This window comes from Diplotaxodon limnothrissa, linkage group LG18, assembly GCF_057381915.1.
Source record: "Diplotaxodon limnothrissa isolate DT_005_m linkage group LG18, D_limnothrissa_male_GT1.1, whole genome shotgun sequence".
Classification (NCBI taxonomy): domain Eukaryota; kingdom Metazoa; phylum Chordata; class Actinopteri; order Cichliformes; family Cichlidae; genus Diplotaxodon; species Diplotaxodon limnothrissa.
This window is the reverse complement of record NC_140613.1, coordinates 21,699,078-21,723,738: the sequence shown is the minus strand read 5'-3', so window position 1 is coordinate 21,723,738 and position 24,661 is coordinate 21,699,078. Positions and strand designations below refer to the sequence as shown.

General features: G+C 45.4%; 2 protein-coding genes across 2 annotated transcripts; one reads left to right on the top strand and one right to left on the bottom strand.

Annotated features, from left to right (window-relative positions):
* Positions 1-1,562: 1,562 nt before the first annotated feature.
* cbarpa (CACN subunit beta associated regulatory protein a) lies at positions 1,563-13,075 on the bottom strand. The gene is made up of 11 exons (XM_085377660.1): positions 13,028-13,075; positions 12,580-12,769; positions 9,166-9,237; positions 5,985-6,130; positions 5,722-5,783; positions 5,448-5,610; positions 5,181-5,361; positions 4,956-5,099; positions 4,413-4,593; positions 3,793-3,997; positions 1,563-3,714 (listed from the first exon to the last, which is right to left on the bottom strand). The coding sequence occupies exons 3-11, from the start codon at positions 9,211-9,213 to the stop codon at positions 1,824-1,826; spliced, it is 3,021 nt and encodes a 1,006-aa protein (XP_085233786.1). The 5' UTR covers positions 9,214-9,237; positions 12,580-12,769; positions 13,028-13,075; the 3' UTR covers positions 1,563-1,823.
* A 4,347-nt stretch (positions 13,076-17,422) lies between these two features.
* Positions 17,423-23,087, top strand: LOC146613555 (midnolin-A-like). Its single transcript, XM_085378641.1, has 7 exons — positions 17,423-17,818; positions 17,962-18,049; positions 18,140-18,202; positions 20,546-21,088; positions 21,235-21,340; positions 21,516-21,749; positions 22,533-23,087. The coding sequence occupies exons 1-7, from the start codon at positions 17,589-17,591 to the stop codon at positions 22,712-22,714; spliced, it is 1,446 nt and encodes a 481-aa protein (XP_085234767.1). The 5' UTR covers positions 17,423-17,588; the 3' UTR covers positions 22,715-23,087.
* Positions 23,088-24,661: the final 1,574 nt, after the last annotated feature.

The following is a 24,661-nucleotide window of genomic DNA, read 5'->3' as shown; positions in this document are numbered from 1 at the left end:
GAATGCAAAACAAAGAGTACAAACTGAAAGCAGGAGAGGAAAACTTGATAATTAGTTTTCCATATTAGATCAATTCCTTGGTGTAGCGTCTCTTCTGGTTCTCCTAAGGGAGGTGATGTACTCATGGACTGAACGAAACAAAATGTGATATGTTGACAACGAACGTGTCCTTAAAGATGCAAATTGTAGTTTCACAGGAAATTTAAAAAATAATTCCCAGGAGTTATTTAGAACAACAACACAAAGATTATATAAACCAAACATCAGGATTGTGTGACTAGTTTAAAATCCCTTAGCTGGATGAAGAGCTCATAAAAACCAGTTATCAGCTAAGAGAGTTTGCTGTACAGTTCATCCGTGAGCATTTAATATTCTTAAAGCTTTGAGGATAATTACGCTTGTTCCCATGGACTCTCATCTTAAGATTAGCTGTTAAATTTTGCCTTAAACCACTTCCACCAGAAGACGCCTCTGAGACTCTCTGGACTGCATAATTAAGCCGCACGTCACTTTCTACCCAGCTGGATGGGTTGCTTAGATTTACGATGGTTGTGCGATGCAGGTTAAAGTCATTGGGCTGAGATTTTTCTGGCAAAGAAGCGAGTATCTCTCAAGTGTAAAAAGTGCTTTTTTTTTTTTCCCCGAGCGTTGGCAGGGCAGCGTTCAGCTGGAGAATGATGCATTTGGTGCTCGGCGTTGTATTTATGGCAGCGGGATGATGTCTGCGGGGCTCGGTAGCTGCTCTCATTGTAATGACAGAACAGTCCAACAGTGTGACTCACTGATGTTTATGTAATAATGTTTAGACAACAAATATGGAGCTCTGTGGCATAAAAGAATCTGACTTCGCCTACCCGGCCTTCATTTTTTAGTAAGATTACTTCCATTGCTGATTTTGAGAAATGCAGTAAATCACCAAACTTTTATTTGGAAGCACACACTCCCACTGCCACACTGCCTTTCTGACAGAAAATGTCGCAGGAGCTATTCCAACCTCCCGTGCCTCACAGCATCGGCTCTCCCATCACCAAACCATCTGTCTAAAAGCCTGAGAGGCTACTGTGTCACTATTTAAGCATCACCTGTCAGTCTTCCCTCAGCAGCACTCACTCCACTCCTCCCGGACACAACCTGATTGATGCACAGGGGACAGATGGCTAACAAGAATAAAAACGGGTAAAATATGAGGATGGAAAAACGCCTGCTGACTGGATTGTGCTTCCCATCTGTTTTTACTTTTAAGACATGTTCATGAAAGAGAGGGCTGCAAGCACTGAAGAATTGTTACGCTGTTTCTTTTTTTTTTTCTTTTTTTTCAACATGGTCAGCATTGTTCTGATACAACAGCTCACACAGACATTTAACCTCATGATGGTCGAGACAAGAAGGACACTTGAGGATATGGTTTTTAAAATGAGGGGGAACAAACGCCATCATTGTCTGTCTTCCCATCAAAGTGCTTTTTTGTAAACTGTACAGTATTCACATATGATGATGTTCGGACCTACGGTAGCATGCCAAGAATTCAGTTAAGTCTGAAAATATGTAGGTTTCCTTATGATGGGTTGAGTGCAATTCTTTATTTCTTCTTTTTTTTCCCCCATGATTACCAATGGAAGGGATTATCACGCGTCACATGGGCATCACAGTGACAGCTGAGGTGTGAATGGAAATGCTTGAGCGAGAATGTACTTCCGTCCTTTTTTCTTTTTTTTTCTTTTTTTTTAAGACATCTGAAACCCGAGGATGTTTGAACTGTTGTGGACCCGTTTATCTGGGTGTGCGCTCTATAGACAACAGACTGGAAAACAGACATTAACAAGTTACGTGGGACTGAATCCAGGTGAGGCTGTGCGAGCCACTGTGAGCACACGCTCCGGTTCCCCCTGGCTGATCTCTGTGCTGCGCAGGCCGCTGTAAAGCCTCTCTTCCACTGACACAGCTAGCTTGTCTGTCAGACTGCTCTGTGCCTGCAGGGAGACCTCTGATAGGATAGCCTGACTGCTGTTGTTGTTCTTGTTGTCAACTCTTGGGTCCATGAAGCTCTTTTGTGCAGGCACCGTGGTTACAGACTGGCAAGTTGTGCTTTCTGCTGTCTGTCTCTCTGCGGAGGCTTGGCAGCCATCGGTCTCACCAGCTGAAGCTGCACAACAAGAGCTGCTCTTTGTTGTTGCCTCGTCTCCTTCGGATGTTTTGTTGGCAGCGCTTTGTGGGGAATCCTCTGCCGCGCCTTCGTGTGATGGATCTGCGCTCTCTGCTCTTTCCTTTGCTGCCTCCTCAGAAGCCGCGACCTCGCTGGCTTCTTCATCAGCAGCACTTGCGATGCGCGAGAGGGTGCTGTGGTATCTGGTGTCCAGAGGGTAACCAGCGCTGTCCCCTCTCCTCAGCGGCGTGAACCTCTGCCTCTCCAAAGACGGGGAGTATCTTCCCCCAGAGCTCGAGCCAGGATCGCTGTATTGCTTATGTCTTTGCCACTGTTTCCGGAGGTGAACTCTGGATCGGTGCCTGGAACGTAACGGGGAGTCCTGCTGGTCGAACCGTGGGTCGTGGCGAAGGAACTCGTTAAATAGGGCGTCCGTCTTCTCATCTATGCTGTAGTCACGGCGGCGGAGACGTGTTCGGTGAGGACTGGTGGGCTGTGCGATTGTTTTCACAAGTGGAGACATCAGCTGTGTTTGCGATTCTGGAGATTTCTGAGGGTGAAGAGATTTCAGAGGTTGATGTGAATCTTGGAGGGTGAGAGTTTGGCTGCCGCTCTGTGGTTTCTCCTTTAGTTTCTCCTCTGGCTCGGTGCTGTTTGCCATCTCATCCTCCAGCTCCTCCTGAAACAGCCTGGCCTCGATGCTCTCACATACTGAACCCTTTCTACCGGAGTTGGTGAAAAACAACCTCCTCTCTGATGCCGTTTTCCCTCGTGGGGCACCGGGAGTCCCAAACAGTCGCATCTCCTCAGGGGCCCTGGATGGAGCTTCGATGGAGGCGTAACCACTGTCCATCTGAAGGAGCTTTCTGTTCCCCCCCTCACCCTCTCCCCCAGGTCCACTTCCCATCTCACTGTCTAAACCCAATGCCCCTCTGGTTCCCCCTTCCAACCCCTCTCCCTCCCCATCTCCTTCAGGCTCATCATCCAGGTCTTGGGACAAGCAACTGTCGAGGCCAGAACGAGCTCCTGCACCGCCAAGGGATGAGACGCTGTCCGCATCGCTGCGGATGGACTCCCGGTCTGTGCTGCTCTGGTCTGAGGAAGCATACAGCTCCAGAGAGGCTCGCAAGCTCCAAATTTCTCTGTACAAGGAAGGAGGCGCCTCCAGGCTCTCCTGGGGAAGCATGAAGGAAAGCGATGAGCCCGAGTCGGTCCTTTGTCTGGCTTCTGCCCCCAACACCACTTCATCTCCATCATCTGGCTCTACCTCGTTCTTTTTCCTTGCGTCTGCCATCGCACCATCTGTTTTTGCGTCTTTCCTCAACATGTCTTCAAACCTTTCCGGAATGACAGCTTCTTGTTGCGTCCCAAACAACTCATCTTCGTCCGCTGACTCCAGCCCGTCTCCTCCCGATCCTGCTGCTGTTCCTACGACTGCCTCTTTCAGTGTTCCTGTTCCATTAACTGTAACCTCCTCTTGCCTCTGGGCGAGGCAGCGATCTGGTGGCAAACTGAACTCTTCTCTCCTGGTGCTGCTACCACCTACCTCCACCATGGGCTCCAGATTAAGCCTGCAATGATGGGAAAACTGTCAGACAATTCGGTAAATTGCATGGTGTTAAGTCATGGTATTATAGGCAGAGGTGTACCTGCTAAGGAAGACTGAAGATGTGGGTGCAGTTTGGGGATGAGAGAGAGACTCTGCAGAGAGTGACTGGAGGCCTCCGGTCTGGATGGGTGTATGTGGAAAAGATTCAATGGCCTCATCTCGGAGAGGAGAGGAATCGTCTTCAGTGTGATCAGTGGTTTCACTGGCTGCTCTCTGTCTCTGAAAGGGCCTTCTCTTGGGGGACCCTGTGAGAAATTCATATGATAAGAAGGTTAGCCCTTACCCACGCTTTCAGTCTTATTTCAGTCAGGGCCGCTAAATTCAAAAGAAGCGTGATATTCCCATCAGCAGTAATACATATTTGGCAGCATGGCTCTGATCTGGGACTTTTCTGTCCATCCACATGCATACATGAGAGCACGATTCCCAGACGGAGCAGAGCATCAGTGACAACAGATCCTTATCTAAAATGATAACATTTGTAGCCACACGGGCTTCACTATCTTTGGCAAGCAGACTGGACTAACCAGGGGTCAAACCACCAACTTTAGTCATCATAACCGAGTCCAGCGTATTTGTCAGGATTGTAACTGTGACTGATTTTGTGCCCTGGCTGAACTAACCATGTCTGAGTGATCCATTTCTGTCATGCACACAAACCTTTGGCATCGAGACTTGCAGCGCGATGCGTGGTGTCAAACTTCCACCTCCTGAAGTAAGGCCCTGCCCCCTCCAGACTGGCGTGACGCCGCAGTTTGGAGAAGAAATGCAGAACTGAAGCTTGGCCCACAGTTTGACTCGTCTCGCTCTCGGCCTCTCCCCTGTCGCCAATAGCCTCCATCTGGCAGAAGAGACGAGGAGGACGGGGAGGGTGGTGGTGACACATTAAGGAGGAGCTGAAGCGGGAGAGCTAAGATGGATTGTGATGGGCAGAGGCAAAGTCCTCGGGGGACAGCAGTTTGTCATTTTGTCACTGAGTAGCAGTGATGACTGATGTCAAAGCGCATCAGCAGCTTTCAGCGCCCGTGGCAGCTGATTTTCACAGCTCTGTTAATGTTTGATGAAAGCAGATGAATCTGCACTTAATTGTATACTGTATTCCTGCCTTTTACTGAATGCAGGCTTATTTTTAAATTTTAAGACTTATTAAGACCCACCTATTTCTTTTATTCTCAGTGGGAGGTGAATAAAAGTCAAACTCACTGTCTGAGAACGTGTGTGCTGTGGTTTCATGGCTGATAAAGACTGCCTGGGCCCCTCGTCCAGGATGACGGAGTGGTGTCGGTCTCCTGGCAGACCCCCGCTGAGGCTCTGGCCCATCCAGTCAGAGACTCTCTTCTTAGCGGGCTGGAGAGAAAGAATTGAATCGCATGTTATCCTTGAGAGAGTCTGCTCCAGTGACTGAACAATGTGTGATTTCAAGCATACCTGGTAGATGGTGAGGGGTAGCTTGGGAGCTGCTGTCTCACTGATGTTTATGGTGCTGCTCTCTGTTGAGTCGCATTCCATGATGGTGAGTATTTTTAGGTCACATGGTGCCGGAGGCAGGTGAAGGTGGGTCAGCCGGGCCTTTTTCAGGTGGTGGAAGTCTCCTTCGGTCAGGGTGTACCTGAACATAAAGATTGAGCGCCTGAGCTCATGGCATCAAACAGCTTATCTAAATGATAAAAAATCCCAAGCTCAGTTGAGCTGTACCTGCGTCCTTTGTCCTGAGTCGTTTTCTCCTGTTCATAAAGTGCAGACTCATTGAAGGAGACTCTGCGGCCCGTGGACCCGGTGGAGATGAATCGTTCTGACTCTCCATCGTGACAGCTCGATGCTGAGAGGGCATCCGATTCATCGAGACGAATGGTGATTTCTGAGTGACAAAGACAACAAGGACACAGCAAGGGAGAGGAATAATGGAGTTATTGACGACAGCGGACCGAAAGAAAAAAACAAGAACGTGAAACATTTACACAGCTCTGACCTTGCGTGGGCTGAGAATCCTCAGCATAAGTGGTGTTTGTCTTCTCAGGGTCATCGCTCGCTCTGAAAGAGGCAAATGAGTTTTACTCAGATCTCTCTCGTGGAAGCAAAAACACAGCGTCACCTCGCAGCTTTCCATTTCATTTTCAGCTTTAATCCACGGCGGTCATAATCACATCGGCCCCTGTAATCCCCGAGTGCCGTCGAGGCAAGCCTGACCTGCTAGTCCCCACGCAGTGTGTCACTTTGCAAGGTAGCGCTCACCTGGAGTAGCGTCTCCCACCCATGCAGCACCGGTGACAGAAGAGGAGCAGGAGGGAGAGCAGGACCAGCATCCCCCCTGCGAAAACGCTCAGCAGCACCAACAGCAGGACATAGTTCTCTACCTGACCGGCCGACACCGGCACATCCTGATGGGAGGCAATCGTGAAAAGAGGGTGGCACGTTTGGTCAAACCTTTTTTCATTTCAGAGGGGCAATCAGCCATAACATCTTGCTTATATTAATCAAATTATTAATCAAATATTAAATCAATAAATCAAGGTTTGTTTTCAAAGTTGGATAAGTTCCATAAAATAAATATAAAGAAAATTACACCTGTTCAACTGCTTGGACGACTAGATATCTGCATTATCAATCACATGGAAGCAACTCAGTGCATTTAGGCATGTGGATGTTGTCAAAACGATCTGATGAAGTTCAAACTGAACATCAGAATAAAGAAACAAGGTGATTTTAAGTGGCCGTCGTTGCTGCTGGGGCCAGACTGCTGATCTACTGATTTTTTTTCCCCACATGATCTAGAGTTTACAGAAAGTGTTTCTAAAAAGAGAAAATATCCAAGGAGAATCGCCAGACTGATTTGAACTGGTATAAAAGCAGCAGTAACTCAAATACCCCCCTCTTTACAACCAAGCTGTGCACAAGAGCATCTCTAAACACGTCGCAGAAGCAGAAGCAGGTTCCTGTCTGCTGAGAATGGGAAACTAAAGCTACAGCTCACATGGACTTCCTGATGGTAGGATCAGAATTTGGTGCAAACCACATGAAAGCTCAAGCCTTTTCTCAACAGCTCATGTTGCTGGTGATGTAATACTGTGGGGGATATTTTTGTCCAATGAGCACCTGAGTGTTGCTGATCAAGTCCGTCTCTTCATGACCACAGTGTTTCCATCTTCTGATGGCTTCTTCCAGCAGGATAACACACCATATCACAAAAGCTCAGAGGGATCTTTGACATGTGTATGGCAAATGTGTTAACATTTACACCATGGACCCACTTTATATACATCACAGTGTAATATTAATAAGGACCATTCCACATAACGAGTAGCTTTACATTTGAAAGTTTTAGTGTAACAACCAACTTATGACACCATAACGAGAGGGTCATTTTTTTGCCATTGATTTGTTAGTCTCAATCTGAACTGAAACTCATCAGTAGTGTGCATGTCTGTTACAGCTGAGGCTGAAGAAGATGACAGAGCACACAGAAAGGCTGGGGTCACTTTACCGACTCGTGGTTTAATCCAGTGACCAGTTTAATTCATCTCATTGTTTATTAACAAATATTAGAGAAAAGTGCAAATGGAAAAGCAGTGTTAATCAAATACCAATGAAACAGTAACACTAAAGCTATTTTTGCACTTCAAGAAAAAACAAGTGTTACTGCTGACAGTAACAAGTTTAAAAATCTGAATTTCTCCCTTTTTAAGAACACAAAGCGTCTCACTAAAAACCCGTCAAACTGGTACTCTCTGTACTCTTCTCCCATTTGGGTTGCGCAACATCAAATTAATCTGCACCGCTTGTATTCACATGGCATAGCTGGAGCTCATAACTCCTTCCTTCAGAAGCACAATAAGGCACAAGCTTACATGCAGTATCTCTGTTGTTACGTTGTGTTGCAGTGAACTGGTGGCTGCACAGTTCAGAGCTTCACAGCACTGAGGGATCTCTCTCTCTCTCTCTCTCTCTTTGGCATTAGGCGGTCAGCTAAGCGCTGTAATATTTAATGAGTGGAATTAACACTAAAAGACTCTCTTAAGTCCCTCACAGTGATTCTTATCCAGACGCACACTTGTGTACATCTGCGTTCGTCTGATTAATACTCTGTCTTGGCTGAGTGAGCCCGTGGATGCTAATCGAAACGTCAGCAAGACCCTTAATTCAATTTCCCAGCTCTTCTCAAAGAAGGGGAAATGAGGCCTCAGCAGGCTAAAAATGGAAATCGGAGGAGGAAGAGGAGGAGGATTCCAACGCACATGAGCAATCCACACACTGCACCGAGACTTTCCTGGCTCTTCTTCCCATGTCAGCTTCAAAAAGCAGGAAAAATAATTGGTTTCTCTCCCCCCCCGCATCACATGCAGAATATTCATCTGCTGCAAGTCTTTGTGTTTTTTAATTCAGCAGGAAAGTGTGACATACGGCCATTATGGAGCTTTAGAGTTAACTGTGAGGCGGAGAAGCTCCAACTTTTAGATGATGACCTTAATAGGAGCAGCAGCAAGGTTATTAAAGCAAACCCGAAGCCTGCTGCTGCCTATTTAAAGTTGTTGTCAGAAGAGCGAGCCAACCCCCAAATATATCCAGTTTACTCCGAACATGAGGCAAAGAAAAGCAACGGCCTGTTAGAAAACGGCGTGTGCACGTTTGAAAGGAGCAAAAACAGCTGATTTTCACTGCCTCCACTATGCTCTCAGAGGCTCTTCAGTATGAGCCTCAATCAGTCTCAGTCAGCTTCAATCACAGGCTCAATCTAACGTCATTATCTGCTTATTAAACCAGAAAGGGCTGATGATTCATGTGAATTTAGACCCTTTTAGGGTCCAAACGCCTAAAAATAACTATAGTAATAAAGTAGTAATAATAATGTATTTTAGTGATATTTTCTAATGTCTTCTAATGTTATATTTGCCAACTCGTCCACTGCAGACAGGAGAGAGTGAAAACCGTCCTTTATGTCACACAGAGGCTCGACCTGTCTGAGCCATTAGTCTGCCGGTATCTCGCTAGTTGCCAGGAAAGAACAAAAGCTACTTTATTACTTCAGTTTGTTAAAGATTTCAGTTCCTATTCTGGTCAAATTCGGCTTCAGTGTTTATTAACAATACAGCTCCAGATCCAGGTGACAGTAAGTCAAGAGGATGTTACCCATCTATGTCCAGCAGTAGCTTGTATTCAGTTCAAATATTGCTTTAAATTGATACAGATCAATGCTAGTGTTGGTATCAGATCGATACTAGCATGACATGCTTTAGTGATCCATCAAATCATGACACACTGCTCTCCCCTACATAAGCTGTCTTTATAAGTTGAAAGCACTGGTGTCAGTCATATTGGCCCTGTGTTTACTTGCTATTAGATCAATACTGAAATTTGCCGAGCACAGCACCAGTGGACGCACTGACCAGTTTGTGTCAAAGGTGTTGACAGTACTCACAGTGGAGCTCTCAGTCAGAGTTGTCAGAACAGGCAGATCATTGCTCATGGTAAAGGTCGGTGTGAGTGAACCCTGCAGAGGATGAGAAAGTGAAGAATGTCACACACTGAGCTGACGCTTCTTACTAGACAGCAACACAATTCCTGTTAAGTTATGCTGAAAAGTCTTAGGTGTAAACAGTGTGATCACTGGTAAGATGCGCAGTCGTTTTCTCATCGAATCCAGAACTAAGTCGGTGTGGAAAGATCCCACAAGACTGGGCTGAAACAATCATCTAGGCTGGGAATTTAACTCCACTGCAGGGTGCTCTGATCGCGCAACTTTTATAATACTGGTATACACCCTGAACACTGAAACGGGTTAGTTATCAAGACTGCAAAATAAAAATATTTGGGACTGGCTAGCCTGTTGGACAAAGGAGTTTTAAAGATATGCTAAGGATATGAAAATGTCAAAGCCCTCACTAATCATAACGTTTACAAATAAACAGTGCATAAAGTCTTGAGTAACGCCTTATTTCTTTACACATTGTTTGTTCCAATTTCAGCTGAAAACTTGACGTATCTCAGCATGGTCTGCAGAGTGTCATTAAAAATGTGAGGAAACTGGACAATTGGAGAACAAACGAAGAAGTTGCAGGACTGCAAAACTATCTACAGCAGATAAACAATGTCTGCAAGTCATGTCCTTAAGAAATGAGAAAGAAAATCCAGCAAACACATGACACAAGACCTCAAAGATGCATCTGATCCTTCAATTGATCCATCTACTGTTCACTGAAGCTTCATCAGAATGGAAACTGTTGTCACTTAGTGTGCAGGAGGTCGGGAGATAGGTAAAGCAAGTAGGGGTCGGATCCTACGCCAGCTACCGCTTCAGTCTGTTTCAGTATATCGCTGCACCTATTTCCCATTTTCATACCAAAACCAAAAGAAATGAAGGGTGACTCAAGACTTTTGCACGGTAGGATAAGCCTCTGAGCCACATAACTCTACTTTATAACCATCCAAAACACCTGAGAGAGCCACAGAATTGTACAGCGTGATGTGCTCTTGTTTTACAGTCAGCATATGGCAGAGTTTATTTTAAATACCACATACATCAGTGCTGTAAAATATTAATGAGAGCACCCAGAGAGTATTAATGCACAGCTGAAAATAGTACCCGACAAATGGGCCATTTAAAACCACTATTGTAATTCTGTCTCGCAGAACTCACAACTTATGCGTCATCACATCTCACTTGCACGCACAGATGTACTCGCAGCCGTATTTTTACCACAGGATGTTATCTGTTGTCATGTCCACATCAAATGAAAGACCATTTGAGAATGGCACAGCAGCAATGTGCAGCTACATCTTCATATCATTAGGGTGATGATTGTTACTCATTGCCTGGAAATAATTTGGGGATGCGTGTGCGGGCTGATGGTTTGGCAGAGAACCTGATAGTTCAGCTTTAATGTCTTTATAAGATGAAGATGCAGACCACGGCTACAGTGCATTTGTGGTGCGTCACGCCATCAGAGCTGTTTCTGAAAGCTGGCATTTTGACAATTTGAGCCGGACTTTGTGGTAATTATAGATAAATGGCACACGGTGGGGTTTTAAGGCGGCAAAGGAATCCAAAAGCGAGGTTTCTGAAGAAACTGAAAAGATGAAAAATACGGAAATCTACAGAGTTCAATATTGCTAAAAACCCTGGCTCCGGTGCTTGATGCTGCAGACTTTTAGGCTAGAAAATGCACTCCAGCAGAATCTTCTTTTGAATTCCTCCTGGAGCTCATCCACTCCCCTCAAACTTGAAATACGCTGGTTAGTAATGAAGGCTGTCTGCATACCAGCAGCCACAGATCATGGAGATAACATGAATTCATCAGACTTTAATAACCTCCAAAAACAAGTCAGCTGAGCTGGATATTGCAAAACTGGAGTAATTCCCCTTTAACATCCCCAAGAATGTAAGCCTGACAGTTGACTGGGTCGACTGCTTTGCTGAGATTAGCTGACATCCACCGAAATGGCACAAAACCCCTCACAAATGTCTCTCAGCTAAAGCTCCCAAACATCTGCTCACATCTGGTAAACTAACCTCTCCTGCAGAAAGGTGCGAGCAAAGGAAGACGAGCTGACACCCCATTAATATTTACACAGAGTTCAGCTTGTGTAACATCGGCTCAAGACCGCATTCTTCAAGCATGCTGATAACACCGCCGCACATTCCCTCACCATGTGAGAGCCATATTTTATGTAAGAGCTCATACAAACCAACAAGCTCGAGGTAACTATGATGTGAACGCAGCTCTGAATTGAGGCGAGAATACGCACAGACACACACGGCCCATTCTTCTGCTGTCGAATTATCTTCAGTGAACGCTTGGCACTTGTCAAAATGTGCTTGAAAGCAGTCGGGGTATGGTGGGGGGACCTTAATCACTGGTGAGATGTACACTGAGGGGGACACGGATCTTCTTTATGTGGGCAAAAAAGCAGATCCCCATAACAGACATGAGGATTTCAACTCAGGAAGACACAATTTTGAGATGGAATGAGGTTAGAGTGAGCATTTAATGGTCTCTGTGTGTGTGTGTGTGTGTGTGTGTGTGTGTGTGTGTGTGTGTGTGTGTGTGTGTGTGTGTGTGTGTGTGTGTGTGTGTGTGTGTGTCTTGGAGGGTTTCCACCACGCTGGGATCAGGCAGAACCAGAACAGATAATTAATTAGATTAATTATAACTCCAGATGTTTGTTTTTTTCAGAAACCATCTGTCTTCTTTCTGCTGATCACGTAACAGTCAGTCATAAACTTTGGATGATGGTTTTAAAATGTATCCTTGAAGGCACTCTTGCATTCTCTGTGTATTCAATTATTACATCCAGACAAATCCACGGGGCTCTTTTAAACTAATTTCACAAATTAAGTCAAGTCTAATTATTAACATATTTATTAAAATACTGGATTGCTTGAGTTTTAGAAGCTGGACAGACCGTGAATCTCCAGTCAGGCTTGGAAAATGTCATTATTGTCGTTATTATCATGATCTTTTAAAAAATAATTTTCGGTGCTATAGTATTAGTAATTGTAACCTAGTAGCAGTGCATCAGCTTCACCATCATTTTGTCGGTAAATACTGAAGCTGAAGTTTAAAACACTGACCCCGACTGGTGGCAAAAAATATAACCTAATCCAACGCGTGCGTGCGTGCGTGCGTGCGCGTGTTAGTCCCAGGGTCTGAAGTCATGTTAGAATGTAACATCATCTCTGACGACGTCTTGGTGTACTTTATGTCACGGTAATGGAGCGGATGGTGTCACTTTCATAAATACTGTCCGGACTAAGGAGGAAGGGGGGCGGGTAATGGATGTCAGTCTGACGTGTGACTGCACGATGATGTGCTCCAGATGTGATGCATCTTACGGTCTATACAGGCGTTGTTGACGGTGCTTCGCTCCGCTCTGTGGGGCCCGACTACAGCGATCCGCTGCAGCCGGCGGCGCTCAGCAGCCTCAGCATCAGCAGCAGCAGCAGCCTCGGCAGCATCTTCCCCTCTCCTCCGAAAACCCGCGGATCAGGACAGCCCCATATCTCTGCGACGTCTGATCTCAGCCTGCGGGGAATAAATCACGATTAGTCACCCAGGAGCCTTCATGTGCCGGACACGCTGGAGTGTGGGGGCTCAGCTGAGGACCCCCGCCCGCGCCTCAGACATGCCCCAATAAATCAGATGCTGCGATCTAGAGTCGGCTGTGTCACCTATCCCACCTATTACATAATGAAATAGTACCACATTAAACCGTGAGCACAGCTGTAGGTCCGTGTAACCTGATCAGTGTGTGTGTGTGTGAGGCGCAAGGATCGGACTCACCCGGCTGTAGACTCCGTTTGAAGCGGTCCACCGGCAGCCTGCCCCGTCTGCATACTTTAATTTGGGCTTCAAATAAAGACTGTAGTTATGAATGAAACCACACGCGATTAGACACACCCACCGCCCGCTCCCGACGCACCACGTGACAGGCACTGACGATGACGGTGGTGGTGATGGTGGTGATGATGCGAGATGGAGGAGAAAACCCGTCCTCATTCACACCAGCTGCTCATGAATGGTATCTACTGAGAGGGAGAGGGAGGGAGGGGGGATCAGTAATTATCTGAGCCATATATATATATCGATGCAGATGTTTAAATAAGTCACTGAAATATGCCCAAGTTTCCCTTTTTGCAGTGTTTGAGTCTGTGTCCTATAGCAGGAGCAGACGGATCCCCTTAAAACGTTTTTTTTGTAATCTCATGTTTAGCCACGTGGTGGCAGCGTTGCACTGCTGTTTTTTCAATGTTTTGTTTGACTTAATTCATTTTAATTTGTTTTGTTTGTTTCTGTCTGGGTTTTGTTGTTGTTGTTGTTGTTGTTGTTGTTGTTGTTGTTGTTGTTGTTGTTGTTGTTGTTTTTTTTGGGGGGGGGGGGTTGCAGAAATAAAAACTGGACGATCTGCTTGCAGGTTTTGTCCAGATGGTCCAGGGAAAAAACAACTAAATAAAGCTTCATTTCACTCTAATTCAATAGAGTTAGTCCATCTAAAAAGTGAAAGCTGCTGCACATTTGGATTCTAGTGAGGATGCTTTTCTGCAGAAAGAATTTATCTGCCCTCCTTTTCATGTTGCTCTTAATCGGTGATGTTTATTGTTTGGGTGCATTTGGCTAAATATGGCTAAGTTAACCCACCTCCGTAAGAGTGCTTGCAAATGATTTGAATCCATCTGCTAGTTTAAGGTTTTGTTGTTTACATGACCCTTTTTTTATTGTTGTGCTTGTCTCTGTTTTCGCATCATATAGGCTACAAACTGCATATTGCATCTGCACCCACAATGGAATCCACAGTTTGCAGCTCTAACCTCTGCAGTGTGCACTCCTTGCATGATGTTTTGCACAAACAGAAAATGCCTCAGCACCAAAATGAATAGATGTGTAACCTGTGCCTCTATGAAAACAGGAAACAGGGGGGCACTTAGACATCCGAAGAGCTATTTTTGGGTTGTTGTTGGGTTTGTTTCCCCCGCCTCTCCGAAAACTTTCGAGAACTGGTTCAAAGCTGAGCGACAGAAATAACCACACGTGACAAGTGATTTAATTCAACTTGGGAAATCAGTTCAGGGTGACTGAAATCACCAAAATGTATTTATTCAGTGGCGGTACACATTAATGTGTTGGGCACAGGAAACTGTGACGGTGTCCTCTGCCACCGGTGACTAAGCTGCTACGGTCTTAAATGTGTTCTCTCTTTTCTTCCAGGTCACTTTTTTGGAATATATTAATCTCCTCAAACCCTTTTTCCATTAACAAGAACCTAATTACTCAAAAAGCCAGAGAGAGCTCTTCCCTTGAAATGTAAATACACTTTTCATTATATACAATGAGGCACAGTGGATAAGGCCAGATAACCCTAATTATATGGAGAGACTCATCATGGACATGAGTTTTTCTTATTAAAATAAGAAAAATTTATAACTTTCTCTGCCGCATATGAGAGTATCAGTATCCTGATAAATAAAGAATAAGACAGCATTCATGTTGGAACAGCATCTAAAATTATTGCAGAAAAGAGGAAATTCTACTTTTTTTTAATGTTTTCCGCATATCAAAGCTGTTAAAGTATTACTCAGCGGACGTGACAGATCTCAGAGGGAACGGCACGTGTGGAGCGCTATCTTTGTAACATGGTGATTGTTTTGGATAATAATTAATGAACAAGTTGCACGAGTAGGGAAGAAAACTGAATATAGCAAAGTGGCTCAGTGCCAGATCTGTAACACTGGCCTTTGAGTACAATGTGTTAGACATCTTTGGATTTTCTAGCTTTTTTTAGTTCTATCTCTAATCTGTACTAGGAAGACTGTATTACGCCTCCTTTCACAGGCTACACTGTCACCATTTACACATGATCACAGTACACTGGAACTGACTTGCCTCACAGCGTGGGTGTACTTAAAGGGAACTAAGGCATATGTTAATAAATGCTTTGGAAAGGTGGAGCTACAAATCAACAAAGACTCAATGGTTTTAAACGAGATCTGCTCAGTGCGTGGTGTTTTGTGATTCTACTTGTCACTTTTGTTCTTGTAGTTTTAATAGTTATTTCTTTGCATCTTAATCTCCTTGATCTTATTGTGCTGTGTCATAAAACGGCAACAACAGATGAATGAAACAAACAGTAGTGCCCTCTTTCTTTATTGCGTTCTTATTAGTGGTGTCTAAAAGCTACATTCCATCTAGATTTTCTTAGCTGATCAGTGAGGTCTTTGTTAAAATATTTCAGATAAAATTCGTCACATACGACTGTTTTATCTAAAAAAAAAATTCCAGGAAATACAAGGGGTAAATCAGCCTGCCAGGGAACTGAAACATCTGGGAAATGATGCCAGGAGAGGCCGTGTTGGGGTGGGAGGAATGAGAAAGAGAGGATGGACGCAGTGGGTGTGTGTGCGTGTGTGTTCTTGGAGGGCTGACGTCAGAGCTGCGTCTGTGCATGCTCCGAAGAGCAGGACATCCTGTGGAATTGTTTTCTGTGAGGCCTGAAGAATGTAAAGCAGCGGCCTCTCTCATCTCACTCCTCTCAGCAAAGCGCTGGAGTGAACGGAGAGAAATACGAGGAAGAAAAAGAGGAGGAGGAGGAGAACGCAATCTCCAAAGGGAGGTCAGATCCTCCATGAAAATATCACTGGAACATGAAGTTCAGGGAGTTATTTAAAGGAGAAAAGATCAGGGAGAGGTCAGCATGGGATTCCTTCTAAATTCCAGTGAAGTCAGCAGTGGTTAAAAAACTGGTTTTCCTGTGCATAAACTTCTCGTATCAGTTATACAAGGCACAGAGAGAGCTCGGTGACTGCTGAAACAGTTATGCAAAGGAAACCAGAGGAGAACAGCAAGGGATGCCGAGGTTTTTCAGGCAGAAAAGACGTGATGAAAGAAGCTCTGCATGTCTGCGTTTGGGAGAGAGGTGAGTGAGGGTGTGAGGTGATGCAGGTCATGTGGAAGTGCAGTGACGCAGGCTGTAAAACGGGGGTGCTGTGGGTATGGTTATTTTTAGCCACCGTGAGGAGACACATATGAGCTCCATTTCTCTTCACTCCTCGGCTTCATACCTCACTTTACTCCAAGCCAGTCCACTCGGCTGTGCATCACATGACAGGTGCAGCCTCGACCAGACCAGAGATGGGCTCTCTGTGAGCGCTCATCCCACTGATTGAACGGTGAAATTCTACATCATTGCTAAATGCGAGAAACATAAGAATAAATGGTTGATTATCCCTGTATGATGTATGTTCTTACCCTGATATCAGATTCTTGGAGGCTTTTACTGACATACCTCAGGTAGAGCAGGTCATCCACTAATTGAAAGGTTGGTGGTTTGATCCCTGACTGCTCCAGACTATGTGCCAAAGTATCCCTACGCAACATACCGAACCCCAAGTAGATCTCTGATGTGCTCATCAGACTATAGATGTGTGTCAATGTCAGATAGAAAACACTTCGCTGTAGAAAACCCCCTGCAGGAATGGGTGAATGAGGCATGTGGTATAAAATGCCTCGAGTGCATCTGCAGAGTAGAAAAGCACTATGTAAGAACCAGTCTGTTTACCATTTCTCTGAATGCTTTCTTTCCTCAGAAAAATATGTATTTTTAAAACTTTAGAAAAGTTGTTAGGGATACTTTTGATTATGCTCATGTTTTAATCAGCTCAAACTTCTCAGGTTTTCATGAATCCACGTGTTTGACTCCACTGCATGTCGGTGAGGATTTTCTGTGCCTTTCATGCTGTAGGAGCTTCCAGTTCCTTAAAGGTTTTGCATAAAAATAGGCGACGCTGTTTTCATGCCAAGGAGTGGGTGTTTAACAAAATAGTCACCTCCTTAGAGGGATGCAGTGTCATCGCGGGGGGTCAGAACTAACCCCCCTGCCGGTACAGAAGCATCTCTGGTATAATCTTTTAATAACGTGAAGAATCCCCAGAGTTTAAATCTTAAGAATTACTACAGTCGGATGTTTTTTTGTGATTCTGTACAAAATGTGCACTGCGGATTGCGTCATTTATGAATGGCGAGTTGGGTGAAAAAAAGCCACGTGAAGCAGAGCTCCTTCAGATTGGGCAATGAAGCCTTCGTAGTCTTGTGTCCCTCTCCGATTGGTTGTGATGGGAAGTGGGCGGGCCTCGGCCTGCCAGGGGTCGGGGTGTATTTTCACGCTGGAGGAGTGGAGCTGCGCTTGTCAGAGACAGAAAGAGGAACTGGTGTGCAGTCTGCGGCTTGTCGTGGTTTCAGGGATGCTTCACATCGAGGAGCAGTGACGACCCGAGCACAGGAGCCCCGCAGCGCGTCGCTTCAGGTCATCCCAGCGACCAGAGCCCGAGTTTAAAGCAGCCAGTGTTCGTGAATGGAGCAGCAGCAGCGGGGTCTCTGTAGCGTCACCGCCTTCCAGTGTGCAAGCCGCGGGGCCGGGGTCTCCAGCGGCCAGTCCTCCATGCGTCTGTGCATCACCTCCACGGCCGGCAGCCCGGTGGAGCTGACCGTCCCCCGGGGGGAGACCGTGGAGGCCCTGAAAGCGCGCATCTCCCAGAAACTCAGACTGCACACGGACAGGATCGTACTCCTGCATAAAGACAGGTGAGTTGTTGCTTTACCCTGCATGCTGTGCACTTCCGGGAGTTTAGGTAAAGCAATTACGTTTAATCCGCGTATTTGATGCGTATGTGGGGTTTCTCCCCCCGGTTTGACCCATTAAAGCTGATTTATGTATTATAAATTAGGCACCTGACTGCAGGGACGCTCCTGGACCAGGGTGTAACAGATGGCAGCAAACTGACTCTGGTCCCAGTCATCGAAGCTGGTTTACTGGTACGTAAACTAATGCACATCTTAGACTGGCTGTTCTGTAACTTTGACGCACACATATAATCAGACTGTTTATTATATTGTGCCGCACAGTGCTCGACTACCAGGGCTGAAAGGACTGTTATGGATGTGTTGGAAAGTTTAACAGAAGTCCAGGTGAGCGTTTTAATTCTTTCTCACTGTATGCTTGAAGTAAACACTAGAAACTACCGTTTGCATGTAATAATATTGCTATTATATTATTGCATGCACCCATTTCATTAAATACAGCTTATTAGTTCTCGGTCGGACTCTATTTTGCCTTCCAACCTGTCTTGATTCTTCACGGCAGGAAACTCAGAGACTTTGGTTTATATTAACATCATAGCCCCACACAGATACATCCATGAACTGAATCTCCTGTCCACCACATCCTAAAGGTGCTCTACTGGTTCTAAAGGTGCCTGTGGAGGCCATTAGAGAGCAGTTCAAGAAACCAGAATGAGATCATTTCAGCTTTGATGTGTTATCCTGCTGGAAGCAGCCATCAGAACACGCTACACTGGTAGTTATAAAGGGATGGACATGGTCAGCAACAATACTCAGGTAGACTGTTGTGTTTTAAGGGTGCTCAGCTGATAATAAGGGGGCACAAAGTCGTTGCCCCACCAGCAGCCTGAACTATTAACACAAGGCAGGATGGATCCACGTTTTCCTGTAGTTTGCACCTAATTCCTTCTGTAACTGCTGAATGTCTTCTGTTGTCCAGTCTTGGTGAGCCCGTGTGATCTGTAGCCTCAGTTTCCTGTTTTTAGCTGACAGGAGAGCCACCCAGTGTGGTTTTCTGTTACCGTAGCCCATCTACTTCAAGGTTCGACGTGTTGTGCTTTCAGAGCCTATCTTCTGCATACCTTGGTTGTAACAAGTGGTTATTTGAGTTCCTGTTGCCTTCCTATCAGCTTGACGCAGTAAACAAGGCTTCTTTTTTTTGCCTTTCCTTCCTTCCGCACTCTGATGCTCGTCTTGACCATGCCGACATGCCTAAATGTGTTAAGTCGCTGTCGAGTGATTGTCTGATTACATATTTGCATTAACAAGTCGCAGAACAGGTGTGCCTAACAAAGTGGCTGGTGGGTGTACAGTCTATGGTAGAAACCGGTTGAATGCATGAATGAGGCAGAGAAACGTATTAAAAACCCTTTAAAAAAATCAATCAATAATTACTCGTCTAAAGACCAAGTTCGGAGGTGCATAGTTTTGGCTACACACACGTCATTCAGCCTGTAATTATCAGGATTTCCATCTTACTTTTACTTTTTATTTCAGTATTACTGTACTCGTAAAATGAGGACTGACCTGTACACATATAGAGTCCTAATAATAGCACAAAAACAACTGCACTTTTCTTTTCTGTACTGAACACAAGCAGCAAACATTCACAGACAGTCAGGGTGGAGAAATGTAATCCTATCTATTTATTATTACAATATTACAGTTTAGGAAAGAAGGGGTGGGGGTGAGACTTCAGGGGGAGGAATGCTGGAGCCGTTACCGGTTCCTCTTTCTACCCCCCAGTCCCTTCTTTACTTCCCTTTTTTCTTTTATTATTTTTGTCTTTATCATCACAGCTGTTTCTCATACTTGCTGTCTTTTCTCACAATATGCTGATATCTTTGTCCATCTGTTCTCTTCCTTCTTCTTCATGACGTGTCGCTTCTTCTCTTTCTCTTTATTTATCATTTTCTCTTCCTTTCTCCTTTTGAACTTTCTTTTCCATCCTTTCCGGATCCTCTGCGTTGCAGCAGTATATTTTACATTCTAGTAAACTTTGAGCCACTTCCAACAAGTCTTTAATATGAAGTTTAAAAAAAAATAAATTACTTTAGACAGCGTATCTGGCCTTCATCTTGCACCCGTCCACCTCTTCAAATAATTTCTCACGCTTCTCTTTTTCCACATCCTGCGCTGTCCTGCTCTATATTTCATCTTTGTGAGACAAGAGTTCACTTACTTTTCCCAGCCTGCGCTGTGAGTGATTGTTCAATAAAGATATATATTTTTATGTATCCTTTATTCAACCAGGTTAGGCCCACTGAGGTCAAAGATCCATTTTACAAGAGAGACTTTGCAACATAGATGCATAAAAACAAACATCGGATCCAATTAATAACATTAAAACATACATAGGTGAGATAACCTTCATCATTTTTGTAGTTACCAGAGGCAATAACCCACACAGACACACACACTACACAGTCTTTAAAGCTTTAATAAAGGTGTGGTGAAGCAAAGCGGCAGATTTGCTATTTAAATTTACATCTCTGTGTGGTAGATTCCTCTGTAATCAGAGGTTACGTCATTGAAGCCATTCAAATTGACCCACATGAGAAATTCATGGGAAACATCCATGAATTTCTCATGGTTTTCTTGGTTATCAGTGTATTGTGGTTTCAGATAACTGTGCTGTAAACTGATAGCACCGGGAGAAGAAGAGTGAAACTTTCCTGTCTGTCCCTGCAGATTAACGACTTCCTGTCTGGGCGCTCACCTCTGAACATTAACCTTGGAATCGGTGCCCACGTGATGTGTGTGGAGCTCCAGCTGTCGGCGCAGGACGTGAAGGAGCTGCTGCTGGACTCAAAGGCTCACGGCAGCAATGCGCAGACGGCCAGCAGCACGAACCACCCTCACTCTGCCTCGGCGTGGACCTCCACCACTGGACCTGCTACCACATCAGCTTCACAGGCCTCATCTGCAACTCCATTCTCTGTTGACTCTTTGTCCTCGTTTCAGTTTAACACTCAGGGAGCCAGAACTTCACTGAACTCACAAAACCCTTCGGTTCCATCCAGTAGCGTTCCTGCCACAAACTGCTGTAATCCCTCTTCTCTGCTTAATTCCCACTCTGAGCACGGATCTCCGCACGCTCCTTCTCCTCTTTTGCCCTGTGGTTCTCCACATCCGGGTTCTCCTTTGCGAGCGATTGCACCGGTCTGTTCAGCCGGTCCCATCGGCTCCAGCCCGGCACCCCTGAGCCCCACAGCAGCCTCGACCTTCACAGAGGTTAGCCACACACACTCTAACGCAGAAGTCATCCACGTTAACGCGTAACCGAATTTTCACAATAGTCTTTTTGAATTTAAATTAGTGAGAAAAGAATATTTTATTACTCAGACTTATTCCTTAAGGTGGATATTTGTCCCTTACAGAGTAATGCTGATGCTTCATCCACTGCACAGCTGCCCAATCCTCCAGGAGCTGTCATAGAGAGTTTCGTGAGACACTCACCTGGCATCTTCTCTGGGACTTTCTCTGGTACGTCTGATCTGGACACTGCTCAGCAGTTTTTGTTTGGTCTGATTAACATAAACCAGTGATGTTTCCTAGTGTTGCAACTATAAGGGCACTCTTTCTAATCTAATGACCTTTTGAACAGCTGTTTTTAGGAAAAGTAGAGAAAAAAGTAGTAATGACTCCTCTATCCTCTCAGGCACCCTGGCCCCTTGCAGTCAGAGCGGTTTCAGTCATCCTCGACGTGGTGTCGCCATTATTCTCCAGATCCTCAACGACCTCCTCAGAGCCGCCTACCACCACCAGGGGGCTCCAGTTCCTCATCCTCTACACCGCTGTCCTGCTCAAGGCGCTGAAGTCAGCCCGCTGCTCACAGCAGAAGAGCCCAGACCACCAGCGATGCAGAGGACAGAGCCCCTCTGCGGCGCTCCAGGTCAGCTCAAGCTAATATTATTTTGGAAACTCGGAGAGCATGTCATCATCACACGCATGTAAATGCATGCAAATACTGGAATAGTGTGCATTTTAGAAATCAGGACAGGGAAATGGAAACAAAAACAATAAAAAAGGAGACTGTTTATGGCCCCCAGAGAATAAAACGCGCTCGTGTTTCTGTGCTGCGTCATATTTAGTCACGCAGCACTTGTGCAGCAGTTACACGGGCCTGCGTGAGTATAAAGACTATTACAGTCTTAACAGGCGGTGTTAACGACAGCGCATCCACGAGCGTTTACGCTTCCTTATTAGGCTGCGATTCTCTCGTGCTGACGGGGTTTCTCGTGGATTTGTATGTTTGCATTAGAGCTGAAAATATGAGGAAATCAAGCAGAGCAGTTGCCTCGCAGCTTGTCTGTCAATCACTTCTACATAGTTAGGTGCTTTTCTTTCACCTCATAGCTGAGGAAACTTTGAGGGTTTTGACAGGTGGTGGAACAAGACGAAGCATCTGACAGCTGCAGCTTTAGAAAATTCAACTAGTCGTGTTTTTACTGCGTCAGAGAAACAAACTGATTCTGGGTCGGAGCTTCGGGAGGTCGTCTTGACCACGTCTGCGTGTTATTGGCTGATTGGATGTTTGCATTAATGAGCAGACATATAAATTAAGCCTGACAAAGTGGCTTTTGAGTGTATTTCTTATGACCAATGCAGTAATTAATGGCGGAGAGCACACCTTAACATTCACGTGTCTGACCCATTTCTTTCTTCTTCTCTGTAGGTGACGTAGCCCACGAGGGTCCCGTCGTGCACTCGTCCACAGAGGAGAATCAAACGCTGCACTGTAAGCTAGAGCACCTCCAGCTCCTGATGCACGAGAGGCGTCTACGCAGGAGGGCTTGCAAGACCTCGCGCCTCTCACAAGGCTCTCATCCGTACCAGAAGCGCCACCATCACCCCTAGTCTCTGAATGTAAAAAGACCCGCTCACTATGATAGATACCAGAGCTGACCTTGCCGTACAGGGCTACGGAAAAAAAATGAGCCTTTGTTAGTATTTTTCTACTATCTGAAACTATACGTCTAAATGTTGTGGCTTTTTCTGTGATGTGTAATCTGAGTCTGTCCTTCAGTGACTGCAGCTCCGGCTGTTGCAGTATGTAGCACGTGTCACATAGATTTCCCTGTTGGTGTTTTACTCTACGTACTCTGATGCCTTAACTGTACATGTTTTGAATGTAAGACTGTGTTTCGTTCCATGCAAGCAATGTTTCTTGAAAATATCTTATTTATGAAATAATAGGAAGCAAAAAAAATATGCAAATAATAAAGGGAAATAATACAAAATCTGAAAGCGTTTATGAGTGGAGCCTGTTCTTTTTAAATGAAGAATATAATGTTGCCTTCGTCTGTTAAACTGGATTTTTGTTGGGTTTTTTGGGGATAAAAATGTCTCAGCCTTATTCTACTGATCGTCCTTTCTGTTTGGTTGTCACAGCTGCTCTTGTATCTGTGATCAGGAGATATGTGTGGTGAAGATGAATGATCTACTTCTAGATTAAATGCTACGTGCTTTGTCTTGATGCGTGCTCAATCATCCAGGTGAGAACAACTGAACTGAATGCCGTTTATAAAGCTGGGAACACCTGCAGTCGGCACACTGGGTCAACAGAAGCAGCCTTCCAGGTTACTCTGTGACCTCTGTGCTTTGTCGCTTTTCATTATTAATAGCCGCATGAGTTTCAGAGAGGTGATGCCATCTCTCTTCGTGGAGCAGAGGTTTCAAGAAAATCTCAGTGATGCTGTAAAGCTGAGCATTACGATTTAAAATAAAACTGAAATATTGGTTCTCCTCGACAGTAACGCAGGAAGTAGAACGTGAGCACTGATGTGCAGCCAACCAAGACTCCTTACACTTCTTCCATGACAGCAACTGAACATTTCAAACTGTTTCGAGCGGGCCGTTAAAGACAAGCATAGCGTAGGGTCTAAAACGTGATGCTTGAGATACCAGAATTTGCGTGAATAACTATGTGACTTGTTAAAGCTATGACTGGAATCTTAAGAGGCACTCCAATGAGTACTTTGTGAAAAATGCCATAAATTGAAGCGTTCGCCTCTCTGTAGCCAGCGTGTCTGATGCTGAGCTCACAGGATGCAAATCACAGCGGCAGAACATGAAGCTGTTCGAGGTGAGCTGAAACATCTGTGCCTGCCTTCGCTGCTGACGTGCAGACAAACACGAAGCCTTGCTCGGGTGTAGCCTGTGTGATCTGCAAGCTGAGAAGCGTGTGGAAGCTCACTCGTTCGGCTATCAAACGACGATCAGCACACAGCTGGGGACTGCAGCGCGAATGCTGGCGTTGTTTTCGGTGCAGCTCTGTTGATCGTGATCACGGAGTGTGCAGCTGCAGCAGCAGCACGCCCGGCGCCACATATCAGACAGCACACGGCTGCTCGTCCTGAATCCTAAAGAGCGCCTGTGCTGCAGATTCGGCGCTACAGGCACAGTCGGCCATGATAGTGTAGCCTACACACTGCCTGCCCCGATGAATTCATTTTGGCGGTATCGATCCAATGATTTACAAGAAAGAGGATGAAACCCTTTCCCTGCACGCTGATCTATTCCTTGTAGCGCTGCAAGGACGTTGCAGATCAAAGCTATGGGTTTTCGAGCCTCCTACACAGACGTTCATTTCTCTCTCTTTGCCTCCCACACACACCATTCAAACACACTGCATCGCTTAGGCGTGCATGTGCAGATAAATCTTCCTCCCACACAGACAAACAGGACTTCGGCCCCACACACCTGACCGCCATCGTGACTCACGCAAACAAAGCACTCGAGGCGTGCAAAATAAACACAGTTGAATCATTTTCTCCGTTAACTACATATGAAAGCGACTTGCAG

Coding starts and splice junctions, on each gene's coding strand:
- cbarpa (XM_085377660.1), bottom strand. CDS start 9,213: ATGAGCAATGATCTGCCTGTTCTGACAACTCTGACTGAGAGCTCCACT. Junction 6,131..9,165: donor CTCTGACTGAGAGCTCCACT/GTGAGTACTGTC, acceptor GCCTCCCATCAG/GATGTGCCGGTGTCGGCCGG. Junction 5,100..5,180: donor TACCCCTCACCATCTACCAG/GTATGCTTGAAA, acceptor CTTTCTCTCCAG/CCCGCTAAGAAGAGAGTCTC.
- LOC146613555 (XM_085378641.1), top strand. CDS start 17,589: ATGGAGCAGCAGCAGCGGGGTCTCTGTAGCGTCACCGCCTTCCAGTGT. Junction 17,819..17,961: donor GTACTCCTGCATAAAGACAG/GTGAGTTGTTGC, acceptor ATTATAAATTAG/GCACCTGACTGCAGGGACGC. Junction 21,341..21,515: donor CTTCTCTGGGACTTTCTCTG/GTACGTCTGATC, acceptor CTATCCTCTCAG/GCACCCTGGCCCCTTGCAGT.